General features: G+C 35.4%; 2 protein-coding genes across 3 annotated transcripts; both read left to right on the forward strand.

Annotated features, from left to right (window-relative positions):
* Nucleotides 1-1,557: 1,557 nt before the first annotated feature.
* On the forward strand, nt 1,558-4,758 carry LOC145602129 (putative inactive purple acid phosphatase 2). Its single transcript, XM_081658290.1, has 2 exons — nt 1,558-2,467; nt 3,022-4,758. Exons 1-2 carry the CDS (start codon nt 1,784-1,786, stop codon nt 4,306-4,308), a joined length of 1,971 nt encoding a protein of 656 aa, XP_081514416.1. The 5' UTR covers nt 1,558-1,783; the 3' UTR covers nt 4,309-4,758.
* A 3,201-nt stretch (nt 4,759-7,959) lies between these two features.
* LOC145600142 (alpha-1,4 glucan phosphorylase L-2 isozyme, chloroplastic/amyloplastic-like) lies at nt 7,960-19,092 on the forward strand. 2 transcript variants are annotated; one of them, XM_081656041.1, is made up of 15 exons: nt 7,960-8,314; nt 9,540-9,769; nt 10,001-10,102; nt 10,940-11,116; nt 11,296-11,571; nt 11,883-12,154; nt 12,442-12,559; nt 12,667-13,086; nt 13,189-13,341; nt 14,605-14,733; nt 15,089-15,325; nt 16,017-16,093; nt 17,091-17,277; nt 17,465-17,665; nt 18,627-19,092. In XM_081656041.1, the coding sequence occupies exons 1-15, from the start codon at nt 8,122-8,124 to the stop codon at nt 18,741-18,743; spliced, it is 2,889 nt and encodes a 962-aa protein (XP_081512167.1). In that variant the 5' UTR covers nt 7,960-8,121; the 3' UTR covers nt 18,744-19,092. The 2 variants fall into 2 exon arrangements, with proteins under 2 accessions (XP_081512167.1, XP_081512166.1); XM_081656040.1 differs by having other exon boundaries at nt 7,962-8,314; nt 9,534-9,769.
* The last annotated feature ends 448 nt before the right edge of the window (nt 19,093-19,540 follow it).

Below are 19,540 nucleotides of genomic sequence, written 5' to 3' on the forward strand. Positions count from 1 at the left end.
TACAGGTAACTAGGCTCATCATACATTATTATAAAAGTTAGTTTTATTAATGATAGTGAAACACTAATAGGCCATTTAAAAGTAAAAAGATGTATTACTCTGTTTCTTTTGTTAAACTCTACGTACAATTTAGATTTAAAGTCAAAACATGACATGTATGTAATCTATTCAAAATAAAAGTTGATGTCGAACACATACATCACTTTTATTCCTTTTTTCATACGAAGTACTAATTTTTAGTAAGTAATATACTTATTCAATTCTTTGCATAGGTCTTGTGTTGCTAAAAAAGACTAGTATTTTAGTTTTTAACAATGCCGAAGTGCTGCTACATAGCTAGATACTTATTAAGGTTCAAATAAAATCATACTTCAATTTATATAAAAAATTATCGAAATCAATTTGAACTTATAAGCTAAGAAAGGTAATTGATTTTTTTTTTTTTTTTTTTGAAGAAAAGGAAAGGTAATTGATTCATTGTCTATATAATAATTTCCAAATTAGTTTAATTGCTTTTTCTAATACTTTTGTATTTTGATGTAAAATAAATAAATAAAATAAAATATCCCCTTGAATTGATTCTAACGCAAAAAAAATCCAGTTTTACACTTATACATGGTAAGAAGAAGAAAGGCAGGCCAACAATTTAATGTCGTTTAGCACTGGAATTATTGGAGAGGTAAACTGGTGGTCTTACGGAGAAGCTATTGCGTGAAAGAAACCAAGTCTCATGCCATTGAGACACAACTTACATGCCTCTCCTTCGTTTTTCTTTTATTTTACTATTTTAAGCAAGCTAACCATTGACCGACATTTACAAATAAAGCTTACAAACTTGCCACTAGAGAAACAAATTTCGTTAAACACGGGTGGCTGAGATACCACTATTCCTATTTTTTATCCTTTGGCATTTCACGTACTTATTCTCTCTAGGTAACTTAAAACTCATATCATCCATAAATTAATGAGCAATCAATCAAGAAGTTGTTCCGAATAATTAGCTAAGGAACTTTTGTTTAGGGTCGATGTGTCTCTTTGTTCCGGTTTGATCCTTGCACAATCAATTTATGTCAACTAGACAACTACCCTTGGTGTTTTTTAAACTCGCTCCATTGGTTAAGGAATTAAAGTGAACTATGCTGGATAGAGAATGAAGTATTTTAAATGCTTATAAAAAGTAATAAATCGTATATATGACGTGAGGGTATAGGGTATTGGTAAAATGTAGGATATATGAAAGTACGTGTCACTTAAAAGTATCCCTTGATACTTGTCAAGTGAATAAAGTGAATGTTCACATGGATTAAGGTGTTTGTCCATGTGTTGGAGAAGATTGGCCAATAAGGAATAGAATCGGTAAGTTTTATGCTTCTAATTATGGTTTGAGCGTAATTGATCATCAAACTAGTAAGAATTCCTACACACAAGCCTTGACCGAGCTTAACACCATTCATCAAAATATCTAATGCAACCGTTGCAAATCCGATAGAGTTATAAATTTCTTTTTATTCCCCCCAATAGTCCAATACCCCCCATAGGATCATAGATCTCATTAGAAAAAGAATATGCCAAGCACATTGCTGAATATACAAGCTTCATTGGTGATTAACCAACCTATCACACTCTTGACAATAGACTCACCACTTTCAACTTTCCACCCTACCTAAACTCATATCAAACCCAAAATTCATTCATGAGATCCAAATAAAATTCCAAAATTAGCCAATTCAATTCAAATCTCATCTCATCATCTCTGAATCATTCAATTCAAAACCACATCACCATGATCACCCACCTCCAAATTCTCCTCATTTTCTCTCTCCTCTCTCTCTCAATCGCAACACCCACAATCACAGTAACCCCAGATTCTCTCTCCAAATCCGGCGACACAATCAAGCTCGAATGGTCCGATATATCCGACCCATCTGAGCTCGATTGGGTCGGACTCTACTCACCACCCGATTCACACCACCATCATTTCATCGGGTATTTCTTCCTCAATTCATCATCAACATGGAAATCCGGGTTTGGGTCAATCTCATTTCCCTTGATCAATCTCCGACACCCGTATCAGTTTCGGATCTTCCGATGGGTTCAATCGGAAGTCGACCCCACAAAAATGGACCATGATAGGAACCCATTGCCAAGGACCAAGCACCTTCTGGCCCAATCCAAGGAGGTGTCTTTTCAGAGGCTTAATGGGCCGGAGCAGGTCCATTTGGGGTTTACTGATAGGGAGGATGAGATGAGGGTGGTGTTTGTGGCGGGGGATGGTGGGGAGAGGGTTGTGAAGTATGGTAAAGAGGAAGATGAGCTCAGACAGGTGGCGGCGACGATGGCGGAGAGATATCAGGTTGAGGATATGTGTGATGGTCCTGCTAATCAGAGTGTTGGGTGGAGAGATCCTGGGTTTATTTTTAATGGGGTTATGACTAATTTGAAGGGAGGGAAGAGATATTATTATAAGGTATAATTCATAGTTATATTTGTTTTATTTTATTGAATTCAGTGCTTTAATGTTAGTTTTCTTGGTATAGATATATAAGATGATATGATTGGTTGTTAGTTTGATAGTTAGAAGCTAATTTGATCTTGAGTATGATGTGCATCCTGCTATCGAAAAATACATATAGTTAAATTACTATGCTGGATATTTGGTTTGGTTTGTTTCTTACTGTACTGGAGTTAAAATCATGTGTTAGATTGATCAATATCGAAAACTAATGTAGACTTCGACTTAAATTCACAGCAAGTGTACTTCTTGTGCAAAGTAGTTGCTGATCAATTGGCAAAGTTAGCTGGTGGATCGATTAGACCCTGTTCTAAGTTGTGAAGTTTTATGTGTTTATGTCATATGGAAACTTTTTATGTTTAAGAGCACCTTGCGCCATTAAGATTTATTGATTTCTACATTCAGCTTTCATGGCTTCGATTTGACTGCTGTCTTTGAGATTCATGCACTTTATTCTATGTTATAAGGTCAGTAATGTCACTGAAGTTGTTTCTTTTTGATGATTGAAGGTCGGGAGTGATTCAGGGGGTTGGAGCCCTACCTATAGTTTTGTCTCAAGAAATGAGGATTCCGATGAAACTGTAGCTTTTATGTTTGGAGATATGGGAACTGCGACACCATATAAAACCTTTATCCGTACTCAAGATGAAAGCATATCCACTCTTAAATGGATCCTTCGTGACATAGAAGCTCTTGGGAACAAGCCTGCGTTTATATCACATATCGGAGATATCAGCTATGCAAGAGGATATGCTTGGATATGGGACAACTTCTTTAACCAAATTGAGCCAGTTGCCTCCAAGATGGCTTATCATGTCTGCATTGGAAACCATGAATATGATTGGCCTCAACAACCTTGGAAACCAGAATGGGCAGCTTATGCAAAGGATGGTGGTGGTGAATGTGGTGTACCCTACAGTCTTAGATTCAAAATGCCTGGAAACTCTTCATTCTTAACTGGGACTCGTGCACCAGCCACCCGGAATCTGTATTATTCATTTAATATGGGGTCTGTTCACTTTGTATATTTTTCGACCGAGACCAATTTCCTACAGGGTAGTGCCCAGTACAAGTTCCTGGAGCATGATTTGGAAAATGTCGATAGGAAGAAGACACCATTTGTTGTTGTCCAAGGACATCGACCTATGTACACAACAAGTAATGAGATTAGGGATACTCCATTAAGAGAAAAGATGCAGCAGCACCTGGAACCTCTTCTTGTGAAGAACAATGTGACTCTTGCTTTGTGGGGTCATGTGCATAGGTATGAAAGATTTTGTCCATTGAACAATTTCACCTGTGGAGAAATGGACTCGTCTGGGATGAAGCAAGGTGGATATCCTCTGCACGTTGTGATTGGAATGGCGGGGCAGGACTGGCAGCCTATCTGGGAACCAAGACCAGAACACACTGACCTTCCTATATTTCCACAGCCAAAGAGGTCAATATATCGCGGGGGTGAATTTGGTTATACTAGGCTTGTTGCCACAAAGAAGAAGCTCACGCTTTCTTATGTGGGAAATCATGATGGAGAAGTGCATGATACAGTGGAGATTCTAGCAACTGGAGAAGTTTTGAGTGGTAGTGGTTCTGCTAGTGGTGAGAAAACAGAGTTTCCTGACACAGTGTTAGAAGGTGGAATGGCATCACCCATTTTCTCCCAGTTTGTAAAGGGAGGGAGTGTCTTGCTACTTGGTGCTTTTGTCGGATATGTTATTGGATTTGTTTCACGTTCAAGGAAAGAAACTCCTGCTTCTGGGAATAGCTGGCTTCCAGTTAAAACTGAAGATTCTTGAACTGGTATTATATTTTAAAGCAAAAGCAGCTTGAATTTCATAGGTGCAACTACTTTCACCGGCCTTCTGTTAAGTACAGCCATAGTTCTCAACTTTTGAGTTTGCTAGAGCATTGAATGTCGCAGCTGGCTGTAAGCATGTGATCTAAATTTGCCATTCAAAGGCCACAGTGCACATAGGTACTTAGAGGTCTGTATATATGTTCCTTATTTTGTGTTTAATGTACAATTAGAGCATTTTTGATGGCAAACATTCTTGATGTATAATAGGATTTGTGTACCTGTTATTCCGGCAGAGATTGTATTTTCATCTCAGTGTATAACAGCATTAGATTTACATGTTATAGAAAACTCTGGTGTAATAATAATACAAGTCACGTGTGTGTGAAAATCAATAATCTGTTGTATTTTTAAAGTAGTTGAATGAAAGCATATCATTATAAGGCAGAAATGTTTGTATTTCAAAGTTTAAGTGGCCATTAAAACCATATGTCATCATGGTCTAGATAAACTCTCTTATGGAGTTATAGGCAGGAGATGATATCAGTAAAATTGCTCACTTACATTGTTATAGATCTATATATAAGCTATTGCTTGTTGACATTCTCTATTCAAGGTGCTTCCCAAAATGGGTTTGCTATGTTTTTGACAACAAAAAAAAATTTACCAAAACCTAGCAACATGTATATAGATTAAGTTGCTGAATTGCAGACTCATTTTGCTTTCACTACTGCGATTATACAACCCAGATCTTCAAACCTAACCCCCAATTTTTCCACCTTTTCATCTTCATTAAATTGTGCTTCACTCTTCGTCTTATCAAGTACCTGTCTCATTTGCTTTGCAAGATACACCCAGTGATGTATCAGTAGAATCTGTTGTGCATTTAAGCAGTCATCATGGCCTTTAGCCATCAAACCTACTAGAAATTTCTCGATCGGAAAAAACCGTATCGCTTCGGAGATGTGGATACAAATTGTATGAACATAGTTCTCAAATGGGTAGGTGTCACGTGTTTTTTTCCGAAGCTCGTGATGAAGGCCTCGCACAGCTTCATGGAATGCACTTGGACCGACTTTTACAGTCTTCAAAGACCCATATTGCGGAGAATTTGGACGCCACTCATCCTCATGAACTAATCTGGAACCATTGATGTAAATATCCTCTGTTTTTATCCTCATCTGAACCTTGAGTACTTCACCATCTCCAATGGTATTTAGGGTTAAAACAATAAATTCAGGTTGAGGTTCTGCATCTGTGGATTTCCTTGATTTCTAGGATCGACTTGATTGAGTTGAAATTGTACATGTCCTTGAACCGGTACATTTGATACCATTTTCCTCCCTTCTCCCAAAAATATTTCTTAGCTTGTCAATCCCATCGGTGTATCTCTGAACGAGAGAACTACCAGATTTGGGACAGAGCCGATTTTGACAATTTGGAGGCCCGGGGCAAAATGATTATTAGAAAAATCATTTATTTCTATAATTATTAAATAGTAATGTAATTTGTTAATTCATAAATAATTTTATATAATTTGTTAAATATTTTCTCTCTTTATTTAATTGCATCATTTCGACATTTTCACTATTCACACTTCTCTTTTGACCTTCTTTTGTGATTTATCCGTTAGAAAAAATTATAATTAAATATAATATTTTTATAATTTACTTAAATAAATAACTAGTAATCATCAATGAATAATAACTAATCAATAATCCATAAGTATATATTTCAATAACTATATACTTAATGACACACTAAAAAAATCCATAAGTAAACCATGTGTAGTTGTTCCTAATATGAGTCATTTATGGGGTAAAACTTGATAAAATTTCATTATAAATATCGATTAAATTTAGTTTTACTCCCACCCCATTGAAAATATTGATTTTATTTATTTTTACTGAGTCGAAATTGAATTATTGATTTTCCTTAGACACAAATGCTAATTCATTTACTAGAATTAGCAATTTTGTCCTAGGTAAACTACTAATTTTAAATTAATTAATGGTGATTGAATCAAGGGTTCATTTAACCACAAACCATAAATTTAATTGGTGGTTTAACTTTGTTAACTAGTAATTATATTCTTAGTTTTGGACTGATTACTGAAAAAAACAGTTCTATTTATTGATGTGGACAGTAGGCTGAGAATTTTGCTAGTAAACAACGTCGTTAAGATAATTAGGCATTCATTTTTTTTTTGTTGTTTCTTTTTACCAGGTTTTCAAACTTTTTTATATGAAAACAATTGAATGTTAGATATGGATATGTTTCGTATGTACGAATAAATAGTGTTTTCTTGGCTTGGGTGACAACTAGAGCTAGGCACGGATCTAATCAACACCAAGATTAACATACGATATTAAATTAAAATGGCATAGCCCCACAAGAGTTGTCATTAGCACAACACAACATGAGTGGAAAATGTCATTAACTATGCATAAAAACTAATTAGGAACACATTGATATCAAACGATATAGAAAATAGGCTATATATGTTATGCATAGGTTCTTTTAATAAAGATCAGCACAAGCTCAAGACAACACAACTTTTTCTTAACTCATTTTAAAAGCGACTCGCTCAAAAACAAGACCCACGACTACTAAAGTGACGACTTAAAGATCAACCGTAAGTATAAGTGTATAGCCTTGAATGCAATTCCCTAAAAAAAAAGTTCAAAAAACAAGTAGCTTAACAAGCGTCCAGCATGATGAAAATGAAAAGGACGAAAATAAAGAAACATGTGCTAATATTACATTTTGGGGAAGACTATTCAATGGCTACATAAAAAATGTAGCCATTGTAACTAATTTTAATCTTAACCGTTTAAATATTAATAATTAATCTTATCCGTTCAATACTTGACTTCTAAATTATAAATATTTTAAAAACTACTTTATCTTGAAAAAAAAAAAAAAAAAACTGAAAAAAAAAAAACTACCTACCCGTTTCCACCATTGATGAACTTCTAAGTATTCAACCATCATCCTAATCTCCATAGAATAACAATATGAGAAACAATTAACATGGATTGGATTAAAGTATAACAAACAATCAATGGAAAACTGCCAACTAATCTTAAAAAAAGGAATATAATTTTATTCAGTGGATAGTTTAATACGAAGTTCATGGATATATAATTGGATAGGATCAAATTTCCTCTTGCACTAATGGATGGATTTCATTTTAAGTGATTCTATCTCCTCTCAACACCCTGCTCTTCTATAAATAATTGTCCTCATAAATCTCATGAATTTGGTATTTTTTGATTGAGTCATGAATTAGGCAGCAAGTTTCCACGATAAATGCAAAATCGTCGGAATCTTTTGCATAGGAAAGCTATTCAATTGCAATATCTTTCCTTTGGTTGATTCATGGATAATTAGATAGGATCAAATTTAATCTTTCATAGGAAAGCTATTCATACTTTGCAGATTATCATCAATGGAAGATTAGAAACTGCCATTGTATTTTAGTTTTTAGAGGAATAAAGAAAAATAGAAAAAAAAATTGGGTATTTTTCTTGGTCAACTTATATCAATGGCCCTTCTTCACATAATATTAATCAACGGTTTAGATTTCGTTTATATAATGACAACAATTTTATTGTAGCCATTGCAAAACTGTCCTACATTTTGGTGGTGTTGCTCACACTACTCAACTACCACTTGTAGCACTCGTTACTCACTTTCCACCCTACGCTAATCTTCCATACGTCTCACTCTCTTTCTCTCTCTTCTTCTTCTTCTTCTTCTTCTTCTTCATTGACTATCACATTTCCCTAATTTCTGAAAAAGAAAGAGACAGATGCAGGGTTCATCAATGGCGGCAAATTCCTCAATTCCGACGCCGATTTACTCCGATTTGCGTCTCAATTTAAGGAGTTTCAATCCTTTGTTCATCAATTTCCCGCCATTGAAGCTTTCTTCCAGAAGGAATTTATCGTTTAAGAATGCTGTCAGTGATCAGAAATTGCAAGACACTGTCACTGATGATCAAAGTATCTCTCTTCTCTTTCTTAATTTTTTTTTTATTATTTTTTTTTTCTAATTATTATTTGCCTGATTTATTGTTAGTATTATTGGATTGACGATGGTGGTGATTGTCATAGGCTCATAGCTATTGCTAAATTTGTAGTCCTTTAGAACGAATTAATTTTCGTCATTTGAAATTAATTGTGACATTGTAATATTGTACTCGTACTAGTATGTATTTTAAATTATTACTAGGGATACGAGATTTTTTTTTTTTTTTCTTTCTAAAAGACACTTTATGAATATTATAATAGTTAGATCATTCTCATGCTCACTTCATTATTTAATCATAGCTATCAATTATAAATAAGGGCGTGTGTTAGAAAGTCAATCATAATTAAATAAAATAGAGTACATTAGAAAAGATGTGACATTAGTGACTAGACATTTAATCGGACACGTTAAAATCGTATATATATGTGACTATTATTTCCCGATAGACTGATGGAGGGAGGTTTATCTAGTTATGTAAAATCGGATATGTAATGTGTTTGCGTTGGGGTGCTGCTCTTTAGGAATCATAGCTTGAACTCTTGAAGAGTAATTTTGATATAATGATATGTATTCTTAATCAATTTCTATAGGAATCATAAGTTGAACTCTTGAAGAGTAATTTTGATATGTATTCTTAGTGAAGAAAATTTGATGCATATGCAATTTCAGACCAGAATATAAATAAAGTAGGCAGCCAAATTTTGATAATAATTTGAGATCGATTAGAAACAGTGAGAACTTGCTGTTCAGTTGAGTTATTGGACATTCTGTTTGGCTATCAATTCTCACCTGTAAATGTAACTATATAGAATGCCTGCTGCTGATCACATGTTCGGCATATAGTACTTGCTACTCGCTCTTGCTAGTTTCAGATTGAATTAAATTGAATGTGATTGCGAGAGTTTCTTTTGAACTTAATTCAAAAGATAGTGATCTAATCTACTGTTTTTTGCAACAAGAAAGTGTTTTTGTATCGATGTGTAGTAGGCTTACTAAATTGATGTTTGCTTCATCTCTTGTACCTATTAATGGTTGCTTTTAGCTTTATGCTCATAATATACAGTGGTAGTTTCATCTTTTGACCTCTGATGTACTTGTCCAACTATTCCATGTGCACTGTATTAACTGTTGTTTTCGAATACTTGGAGATAACTGTTGATTTTGATGCTGGATTCTACACTGCTGTGTTAGTTACAGGTCCTGAAAATTCTTTTGCTCCGGATCCTGAATCAGTTGCTGCAAGCATAAAATACCATGCAGAGTTCACTCCTTCCTTCTCTCCTGCACAATTTGAGCTTCCCAAGGCATTCTTTGCCACTGCAGAAAGTGTTCGTGACATGCTTATCATCAATTGGAATGTAACGTATGAATTGTATCAGAAGTCAAATGCCAAGCAAGCATATTATCTGTCAATGGAATTTCTCCAGGTTCATTATGTTTTCTTGGACTGTTTACTCTGGAAAATAACTCATAAACTCCTTTTGTCTTGCAACTGGAAATATCTATGTTTATTATATGTACCCCTACATAAGAACTTGGGCAAATGTGCAAGCAGATTTTCCACTATTAATTTTGCTTTGAATAATTGAGAATATCTGTCTTGAACTTGTATTATTTCTGATATTTTGTATATTCTCAATGTGTTTTTGGTAGTGTAGGGCAGAGCTTTGCTAAATGCAATTGGCAACCTTGAGCTATCAGGGGCTTATGCAGAGGCTTTGAGAAAGCTTGGATATAACCTCGAAGCTGTAGCTGAGCAGGTTCCTTCACTATGTTCTATTTTTTATAGCATAGCGTTTGCTGTAAATTTCTTCATCCTTTTAAGCTAATTACTTCATAGCAGGAATGTTAACGTCTATGATATGTATACAATACAGATAACAGTAGGATATGCTTAGTGCTCAGAGAGTCAGAGTGATATCTGCATGCATTTTGGAATTTGGAAGAGACACTCCTAGAATTAGAAGTTCAAAAAGACTTGATCAAAAACTAAAGTAGAATCTTAGGTGTTTACTATGTTATACTAAAATGTATTTTTCTTTAGCCATGCAATTACATGAGAGGAGAATTTATTATGTTCCTGAAGTTTCATACTTATTTCATGACAGTCTTGTTTCCTGAAGATAGATATTTGATATGAATCTTGAAAGTTGCTGATTGATTTTCACAGAAAACAACATTATATTTGGCACATCAATATAATAATTTCACACCCCCACAATATAATATGGTGAAATAAGCACAACGGTACCGTCTTGATTACACGAAGTTTTTCAGTTTTTATTAATTTATTTAATTTTTTTTAATATAAGATAAGGAGATATGCTACCTTTCCAGCCTTGTGGTGGGGTTTAAATAGGACGATGGAATACGACTTTGAAAAACAGTCACAACTGCTGATGATTTGCTTCCATGTATGTAGATAGGACTGACAGTAGAAGATCATCATCTTCAATCTGAAATTTCAAGTTTTCAACAATACAGCAGAACGTTGTATAAGAGACACTAGTTGAACTGGCCAATGAGTGAGATACATGTATCTTCTTGAAAATGTTCTCTTCATTTTACTTACTGGGGTCTGTATTAATATCTCACAGGAGCCAGACCCAGCATTAGGCAATGGGGGACTAGGACGTCTTGCCTCCTGTTTTTTGGATTCTTTGGCTACACTAAATTACCCTGCATGGGGCTATGGACTCAGATACAAGTATGGGCTGTTTAAGCAAACCATTACAAAAGATGGCCAGGAAGAAGTTGCTGAAAACTGGCTTGAGGTATGGAGTGCTTGTTAGATTTCATGTTTCTATAATTGTTCCTAGTTTTACATAGCTTCAGCTGGAGTGCTTGGATGGCAAGCTATTCAAATATTTCTTATGGATGACCAATTATAGGCTCTTTCTCTTTTCTATGTATGGATTTCTTTATCTACTGACTATTCAAGCATCCCATTCAGATGGGTAACCCCTGGGAAATTGTAAGAAATGATGTCTCCTACCCGGTGAAATTCTATGGCAAAGTCATTACCAGGCCAGATGGAACAAAAGAATGGGAAGGGGGAGAAGACATAAAAGCTGTTGCCTATGATGTTCCCATTCCAGGTTATAAAACCAAGACTACAATTAATCTTCGGTTATGGTCTACCAAGGTCCCAGCAGAGCTTTTTGATCTACGTGCTTTTAATGCTGGTGAACACGCAAAAGCTTTCGAAGCAATGACGAATGCAGAGAAGGTTTGTTAGAGATAACTACTTGTTATATATTACCAACCACAAATTTGTTAACTGTGTAGCTCTTTGCATCAAGTAGCATCCTATACGTTTAATCACTAACAGCTCTGTAGTAGTACAGTAGTACAAATTCACATGTAGTAAACAACTCTGAAGTATTTAGTACATATTCATATAGAGTAATGAGCTTTCAGACAGCCGTGTGGAAATCTAAATCCTGTACTATCTATATCTGTGTTTTTAACCCAACAGTCAGCATAATATATTCCAATTTACTTACAAACTATTCTGTCTTATGTTTTATAATCAAGCAGATATGTTATATACTATATCCCGGTGATGAAACACTTGAAGGAAAAACTCTCCGTCTGAAGCAGCAATACACATTGTGCTCTGCTTCCCTTCAAGATATTATTGCACACTTTGAGAAGAGATCAGGACATCCTGTGAATTGGGAAGAATTTCCTGAGAAGGTTGCTGTGCAGATGAATGACACACATCCAACACTGTGCATCCCGGAGCTCATCAGAATATTGATGGATGTTAAGGGTTTGAGCTGGGATGAAGCATGGAGTATAACACAAAAGCAAGTCTTCTATGTGCCCTCTTCATTTTTTATTTTGCCTTTTTAGAATAATTTGATTGTGCATTGTGTTAAGGCGTGTTAAATTACCTTGTGCATGCCTAACAATGATAAACCAATATCTGGACGAAATGGGGAATCTAAAGGAGATGGGTGGGTGGAGTGGAAAGTGATAGTTAATAATCTACTAGGTTTTCGTAAACTTTACTCATTCTGCTAGCAATGATTCACCCTCATTACAAAACATGCATAGTAGCACAATCCTTAATATTCTCTGACCTATCCTCCAGAACTGTTGCATACACAAACCACACGGTTCTGCCAGAGGCATTGGAGAAGTGGAGCTTGGAACTCATTGAAACTCTGCTCCCTAGACATGTTGAAATTATAAAATTAATAGATGAGGAGGTAATTCTAAAAGCATTATATAAACACGACATAATATTCACTGCCCTTGCACAGATTATCTTTTCATGTACTCTAAGTCTTGCTTTCTCATTCCATTTTCTTAACAGCTAATAAATACTATAATAGCTGAATATGGAATCAAAGATCTTGGCTTGCTTCAAGAGAAGCTAAAACAGATGAGAATCATAGACAACATAGAATTACCTGCATCCGTGTTAGAATTGCTTGTTAAACCACAAAATGGCTCCATTATGACTCCAACTGTAGAAGATGAAGCTCCTAGAGAAAATGAACCTTTGGAAGAAAAAGAATCATCTGAAGCACTTGAGGAGCCTGTAGAACTGAAGGCTGAAACCGAAGTATTATCTGTTGAACAGAAACAGTGGCCTGATTTCAAACCAGACCCAAACCTGCCAAAGGCCATTCGCATGGCCAACCTCTGTGTGGTTGGTGGACATGCAGTCAATGGAGTTGCTGAGATACACAGTGAGATTGTAAAAAATGATGTTTTTAATGATTTTTATCAGGTGAATAGCACAAGTAAAGCACTAGTGTGCATTTTGTCATAAGATGTGAATGAAGCAACACTTTTCTGACCTTGATGACTGGTTTTTTTGTTTTTGTTGCAGTTGTGGCCTGAGAAATTTCAGAATAAAACTAATGGTGTTACCCCTAGAAGGTGGATCCGCTTTTGTAACCCTGCGCTGAGTAAAATTATAACCAAGTGGACTGGATCAGATGACTGGATTTTGAAAACCGAGAAGCTCGCAGTACTAAAGAAGGTATATGCAAATAACTTTTTCTTGAATCTTGATGGTTAGATTGATCACATCATCTCAAGAAAAAAACGACTTTATTAATTTTTTTGCAAGAAGAACATCACACTAAATATATCTCAGGAAGGCTCTTCATCAATAAAATATAATAATTGATTACCTGCCTATGGGTAGCTCTATTAGCTTCATTTCTTGCAAGAACAAAGTAAAGAACCGACTAATTAGCCAGATGACTATTCTGGACTATGAACTCAAACTCAATTGTAATCTCACCATTCTGTTTCATTGCATCCACCAACATAGAGTCATTGAACTATTAGCCTTGAACACATATTGAGATAATACAACATCAATTTTCCACTTAATAATAGTCAACTGAGCTCTCACGCGAGCACTTCCAAAACCCTTACTTCATAGCACCCACTTATACTGTTGGAGCTGCAACATGTGAGCTCACCCTTATCGCCCCTTGTGATCATACCCAAACCTGTTCTTCCTTAATTTTATTTATTGCATCATTTAACCCACTTTGCTTCAGGTAATGTTGCTGGATTCCTTTTCAGTGCACCCTCTGTAATCTGCATACATGAATACATACCACCTGCCTATACAAAATAATATCATGGGGGCCTTATAAACGATACCCTAATACAGTGGTTAGAAAATTGTGACAAATAATAATCATATCATAAATTCATAATAGTTAATATTTACGACCCAAAAAGTATGAAAGTTATAAGGCAAGGAAGGAGATACAATTGGGATCTAGATGTTCGTTGAGATTATTACCTAGGAACATGGAATTCAAATGTTATCCGACCTGTCATATAATACCCCAATATACTTCTCAACTCTTTATAATGCTCATTATGCTAGTCATAGGAGAACAAAGCATTGCTATGTGTGGCTTGCATTGCAACAGAGATTATCAATTACAAGATGGAAAAATAAGAAAATGACAGGATTTTTTTGCAACCTGTATATGTGTGTTGCATCCATCATACCTCTAATTATCCCAAAATCACTAACATTTTACAAATGTGGAAATGCCCTTTTTCTACAACACCCGCCTCAACAGCCTTTAAATGGATGCATGTTTCACTTCTGTAATGAATCGGAGGATGACTCTTATCCTGTATTTCTGTGAAAGTTGTTGCGAATATATTATATATATTGCTCAAATGTAGATAGCCCAAGCTTCAAGCTTATTTTGTCATGTTCAAGAAAGTGCTGCTAGCTGCATGATTTAATTTTTGTTGTTGTCTCCAGTTTGCTGATAACCTGGAATTTCAGTCTGAATGGAGGGAAGCAAAAAGGATCAACAAAATGAAGGTTGCAGACTTTTTGAAGGAAAAAACAGGATATCTTGTGAACCCAGATGCGATGTTTGATGTGCAGGTCATTTTTAGATGATGGAAGCATTCAGTGTTTAAATTATTCTTTAGTTCTAATGCCTTTTTTTGTTTTAATGAGAAACAGTGATGTAGGTGATAAAGCATGCATTAGAGTTACTGATTGTCTCGAATCTTGTGAAACTCTCTATATCAACCTAAGCAATCTGAAATTTTGTTTATCCTATTGGAGGTCAATCCCCTATATATAAAAGACTTGTAATGTCTTTTATCTGGAAAAATACAACTTGATTCCATCCTAAACCACCGATATGTATTGTCGTATTAGTTATAAAAAGCTCAGTGGTCATGTGCATGTGTTAATGACTGTTTTCAAGATTGTAACTAGGTTGTTTTCTCAGGTGAAACGTATTCACGAGTACAAGCGTCAATTGTTAAACATTTTGGGTATTGTTTACCGTTATAAGAAGATGAAAGAAATGACTCCTGAGGAAAGGGCTGTGAGATATGTGCCTCGAGTGTGCATCTTTGGAGGCAAAGCATTCTCCACATACGTCCAAGCCAAGAGGATTGTGAAATTTATCACAGATGTGGCTGCCACTGTAAATAATGATCCTGAAATTGGTGACCTTTTGAAGGTACTGTTACAAGTTCATTTATTGTTCTAAGAATTCATTGTTTTTGTTCATTCTGCATATTCAGTCACATTATCATATAGACAATTAGACACACAGTACATCTTAAAGCTCCCTGACCCTGAACTTGATACTTGTAGATTTTTCAAGCTAGATCATTCAAGTAAGTGATCAATAATCAATGCCGCTTTAGCTAGTGAAAAAGCTAGATGCTACGGCATCCAATATCATAAATGACTTGTACATATTCATATTATTTCATGAATTTACTGGCCTGTGCTTTTGAATTTGTATGTAAATATTTTAAAATGGGTCATTATAGTGAATATAGTCTGTGCTTCTCTTTTTGGAGTAGTAAAGGCACCATGTTTATAAGATTGAGGGTGATTTATTATTTTTACTGAGATGATTTATGCTCATCTGACATTCCCTTCACCCGGCCCTAGGCAGAAGCCTTTTTGAGTTATTGGGATGATGTAGTATAATCTTGCGTATTGGCAAACTGGCAGTTCAAAGTCATACAGGCTCTTCACCTTCTGTTAATCTTCTACTTGCTAAGTGATTAACTTAATTGTTCTCATCTTGTCAGTGTAAACTATGGATACACTGTATTGATCATTTTCTTATATCTGATGTTCTCTTCTCTCTCTCTCTCTCTCTCTAACTCAGTTAATTACCACCAACTTTCTTTTAGGTTGTGTTTGTTCCCGATTACAATGTTAGTGTTGCCGAAGTGCTAATTCCTGGCAGTGAGCTCTCCCAACATATAAGGTAATTTGATTTCACACTTCTTAATTGATATCTGAAGCTCTCAGTTCTATCTTATGTATACTCAGTAAGCTCATATAAAGTTTTTTGTTGGGAGACCGGGGATGGGCAAGCTTCTATTGGTCTCCCTAGCTCTACCTGCTACATGAATAGAAGATCTTCATAAAGGTCTATTATTTATTCATAGCTAGCGAAGCATGATTTTAGAATATAAGTTGGTTTATCTCGTCGTTATTCAGCCATTAATGTGACACCCAAAAGATGATGTGTAAACTTATACTCCTGTACATTTTTTTTCGTTTGTTTGTTCTACTCAAATGACTCAATTGCCATTGATATTTTTTTCTAGTATCGTTTGAAAAAGATGAGTGGGGTGTAAGAAAAGGTGGATAAGATAACAGTAGGCTAAGGGTGAAAAAAAAAACTATAGTATGGGAAGTAGTTAGAAAATAACCGGATTAGTTTATATGCTAGACTTCTAGAGCTTCTCATTGGAAGAGTACCCATAGAGGAAACCAATTATTCAAATAACCAAACCGATTACCTGTGGCACTGTATCTTGCAGCAATTGTTTCTGAAAAATGAAAATCACTACATATTGTTGGTCCTGTTGACAGTTATGTTCCTCGGATTCCTCAAGTACCCATGTTAGATCTTAAACAAATCGAAATGGTTATGGACACTTGACAACATTTTGGGCCAAAATTACAGAAACTTTTCATCAACTATTCAAGTCCGACATTTGGACAAGTACCCAATCAATAGCTGCATAACTTGGCTGACAACAGTCAATAAATACCTTAGATGTTTCGTAATGATAAGCTCTGTGGGGAATGTGGCGACTTTCAACCTCCTATATTCTCGAAGGATGTAGTGTTCTGCTGGAATCAAGGCCAGTGGAAAACAGCATTATGAACTCTGATGTGCCCCTTTAATCTTGCCTATCTCAATTGCCTATCGTAATGTACTGACTGAATTCTGTTGATGTATGATTCTTCAGTACCGCTGGAATGGAGGCCAGTGGAACCAGCAATATGAAGTTTGCAATGAATGGCTGTATGTTGATTGGCACTCTTGATGGAGCCAATGTCGAGATAAGGGAAGAAGTGGGAGAGGACAATTTTTTTCTTTTTGGCGTTGAAGCTCATGAAGTTGCTGGCCTTAGGAAAGAAAGAGCTGAGGGAAAGGTAAAGTGTGCATACTAGTACCTTTTTAATCTTCTCATATCTTTTACATTCAATGTCACTAATATATATTGATTTTTAATACTACCATTGGTGACCTATCAAGTTTCTCATGGAAAGGAATATGGTAATAGTTTTAAGACTTAAATAGGAGATCTATTTTCAAGAAAGTGATTTGTTAATTTTGCAGTTTGTGCCTGATCCACGATTTGAAGAAGTAAAGGAATTTGTAAGAAGTGGAGTATTTGGCACGTACAACTACGATGTGTTAATGGGTTCACTTGAAGGAAATGAAGGATATGGTCGTGCAGATTATTTCCTTGTTGGCAAGGACTTCCCCAGCTACATAGAGTGCCAAGAGAAGGTTGATGAGGCATACCGTGATCAAAAAGTAAGTTTCTACAACCATGTCATTAAAAGCAGATCATTCCTAACAAGCACCATATATATCAGATCGATATTTTAATAGAGGCCAGAAAATGGTGTTACCCTCCCTGATCAAGTCAATAAATTTTTCCATAAAACGCACCCATAAGAAAAGTACAAGAATGACTTTTAAAACTTTAACATTTTTGGCAAAAACAATTCTGGAGTCCTTATTGAACTACTTTATGAGGTTTATCATAAGCGGATAAGATCAAGCATTTTATGAAGTAACTAAACTCTCCCCTTCTCTTAAAAAGGTCATGATTTAACAACCTAGTCTATTGCCTTCCCTATAAAGCTTTACCACGATCAACATTTTGTAGGGGATATAAGGTTGTGTCCTCATATCTTGCCACAGAAACAAGTCCTGCGAGACACTGTACGACTTGTGATTATGCTGAAATGTTTTGTTCCTCCCAATAGCTTTACAGAGTCCAATCTTAAGTACTTCTGACATTTAGAATGGTTGTGGTGTACTTAAGGAGGGGGGGGGGGGGGGGTGGTTGGGTTGTATAGTAAATGTTTGTGATTTATACCCTCCACTTGGGTTATGTAATCACATTTACTATTTTAGGATGTTTAGAATAACTTGCCACATTTCCTAAATTAACAATGACAAATCCTGTAACGAAAGCACAAGGAGATGACAGAAATGGCTTGTCCGCAAATCATGTCATATCCGAAAGGAATTGTGACTTTCAGACGGAGGGAGTATAAGTACCTTAACGGTTGTGGTGATATAATCGTGTGAGCTTTGTGATTGTACCTCAAATATGGAATACGAGTATCTGTTTATTTATGGTGTTTGGGATATAGAAAGTTCAGATTTGTCATTGTTGAGTCTGCTGATGTATCAATAGATAAATTAAATTTCCATGCTTATTTCACACCACCTGTATCTGAATTTATGAATATGCTGGGAGCAGAAATGGACTAGAATGTCAATCTTGAACACGGCTGGTTCTTACAAGTTCAGCAGTGACAGAACGATTCACCAGTATGCCAGAGACATATGGGGGATAGAACCTGCAATCCTGCCATAGACAATATCGTCAATTGCAGTGAAGCACATCATCTTTATTGAAACATTTGTAGCTAGTGTACATCTTTAGAAATCATGTTCGATCTTTGTTCTTATATTTTGGTCGAATGTACGACGTAAGTAGTAGTAATGTAGTGTAGTTGTAAAACTAGGAGGCCGGCGATAGTAGTGTTTACTACGTGTAATTTAGGGGTGACTTCTTACTTTTAAGATAACTCGATAGCAATATACTACATGGATTCGGTATTTGTGTTGGACATGGATATGTGTCAAAGTTTCAGATTCTGCTAAATTGTAATTTATTTTATTTCTAATTATTATTATTATTATTATTATTATTATTATTATTATTATTATTATTATTATTATTATTATTATTACGATTTTAGTCCAAAATAAAGTGTCATTGTCCATATCCAAGTCTGAGTGTTGAAGATTCGACATGAGGTAAAGTAACATTGATAATTTATACCCAACGCAATAAACTTTTCCTTCCAAAGGTGTCGTAAAATTTAGTTAATCAAAGTTTTTACATGATTGTACATTAGTTTAGTTTTAGTTCTACATACCTAAGTCAAAAAGATGCCTTTTTTATTTTCCTTTTTTGCTTAACACAATGAACAAGTTTATTTGTCACACGTATCAAATATGTAAATCGCCTTTTTGCCAAGATTAGGCATGCATTGGCTTTTATATACAGAGTAAAAGGCATGGAAATGGAACCTTTGTTCTTTTCTCTTTTTCAATCTTTTTAAACAAAGTGGAAACTCTGACAATAAGAAATTGCGAGCTTATCCC

Source organism: Chenopodium album, chromosome 21 (assembly GCF_948465745.1).
Source record: "Chenopodium album chromosome 21, dcCheAlbu1.1, whole genome shotgun sequence".
NCBI classification, from domain to species: Eukaryota; Viridiplantae; Streptophyta; class Magnoliopsida; order Caryophyllales; family Amaranthaceae; genus Chenopodium; species Chenopodium album.

What these genes read in the sequence shown, in the direction of transcription:
- LOC145602129 (XM_081658290.1), top strand. Translation starts at nt 1,784, where the DNA reads ATGATCACCCACCTCCAAATTCTCCTCATTTTCTCTCTCCTCTCTCTC. An exon ending in GGAAGAGATATTATTATAAG is followed by an intron (nt 2,468 to 3,021) that starts GTATAATTCATA and finishes TGATGATTGAAG; the next exon opens with GTCGGGAGTGATTCAGGGGG.
- LOC145600142 (XM_081656040.1), top strand. Translation starts at nt 8,122, where the DNA reads ATGCAGGGTTCATCAATGGCGGCAAATTCCTCAATTCCGACGCCGATT. An exon ending in CACTGTCACTGATGATCAAA is followed by an intron (nt 8,315 to 9,533) that starts GTATCTCTCTTC and finishes CTGCTGTGTTAG; the next exon opens with TTACAGGTCCTGAAAATTCT. An exon ending in GAGCTCTCCCAACATATAAG is followed by an intron (nt 16,094 to 17,090) that starts GTAATTTGATTT and finishes ATGATTCTTCAG; the next exon opens with TACCGCTGGAATGGAGGCCA.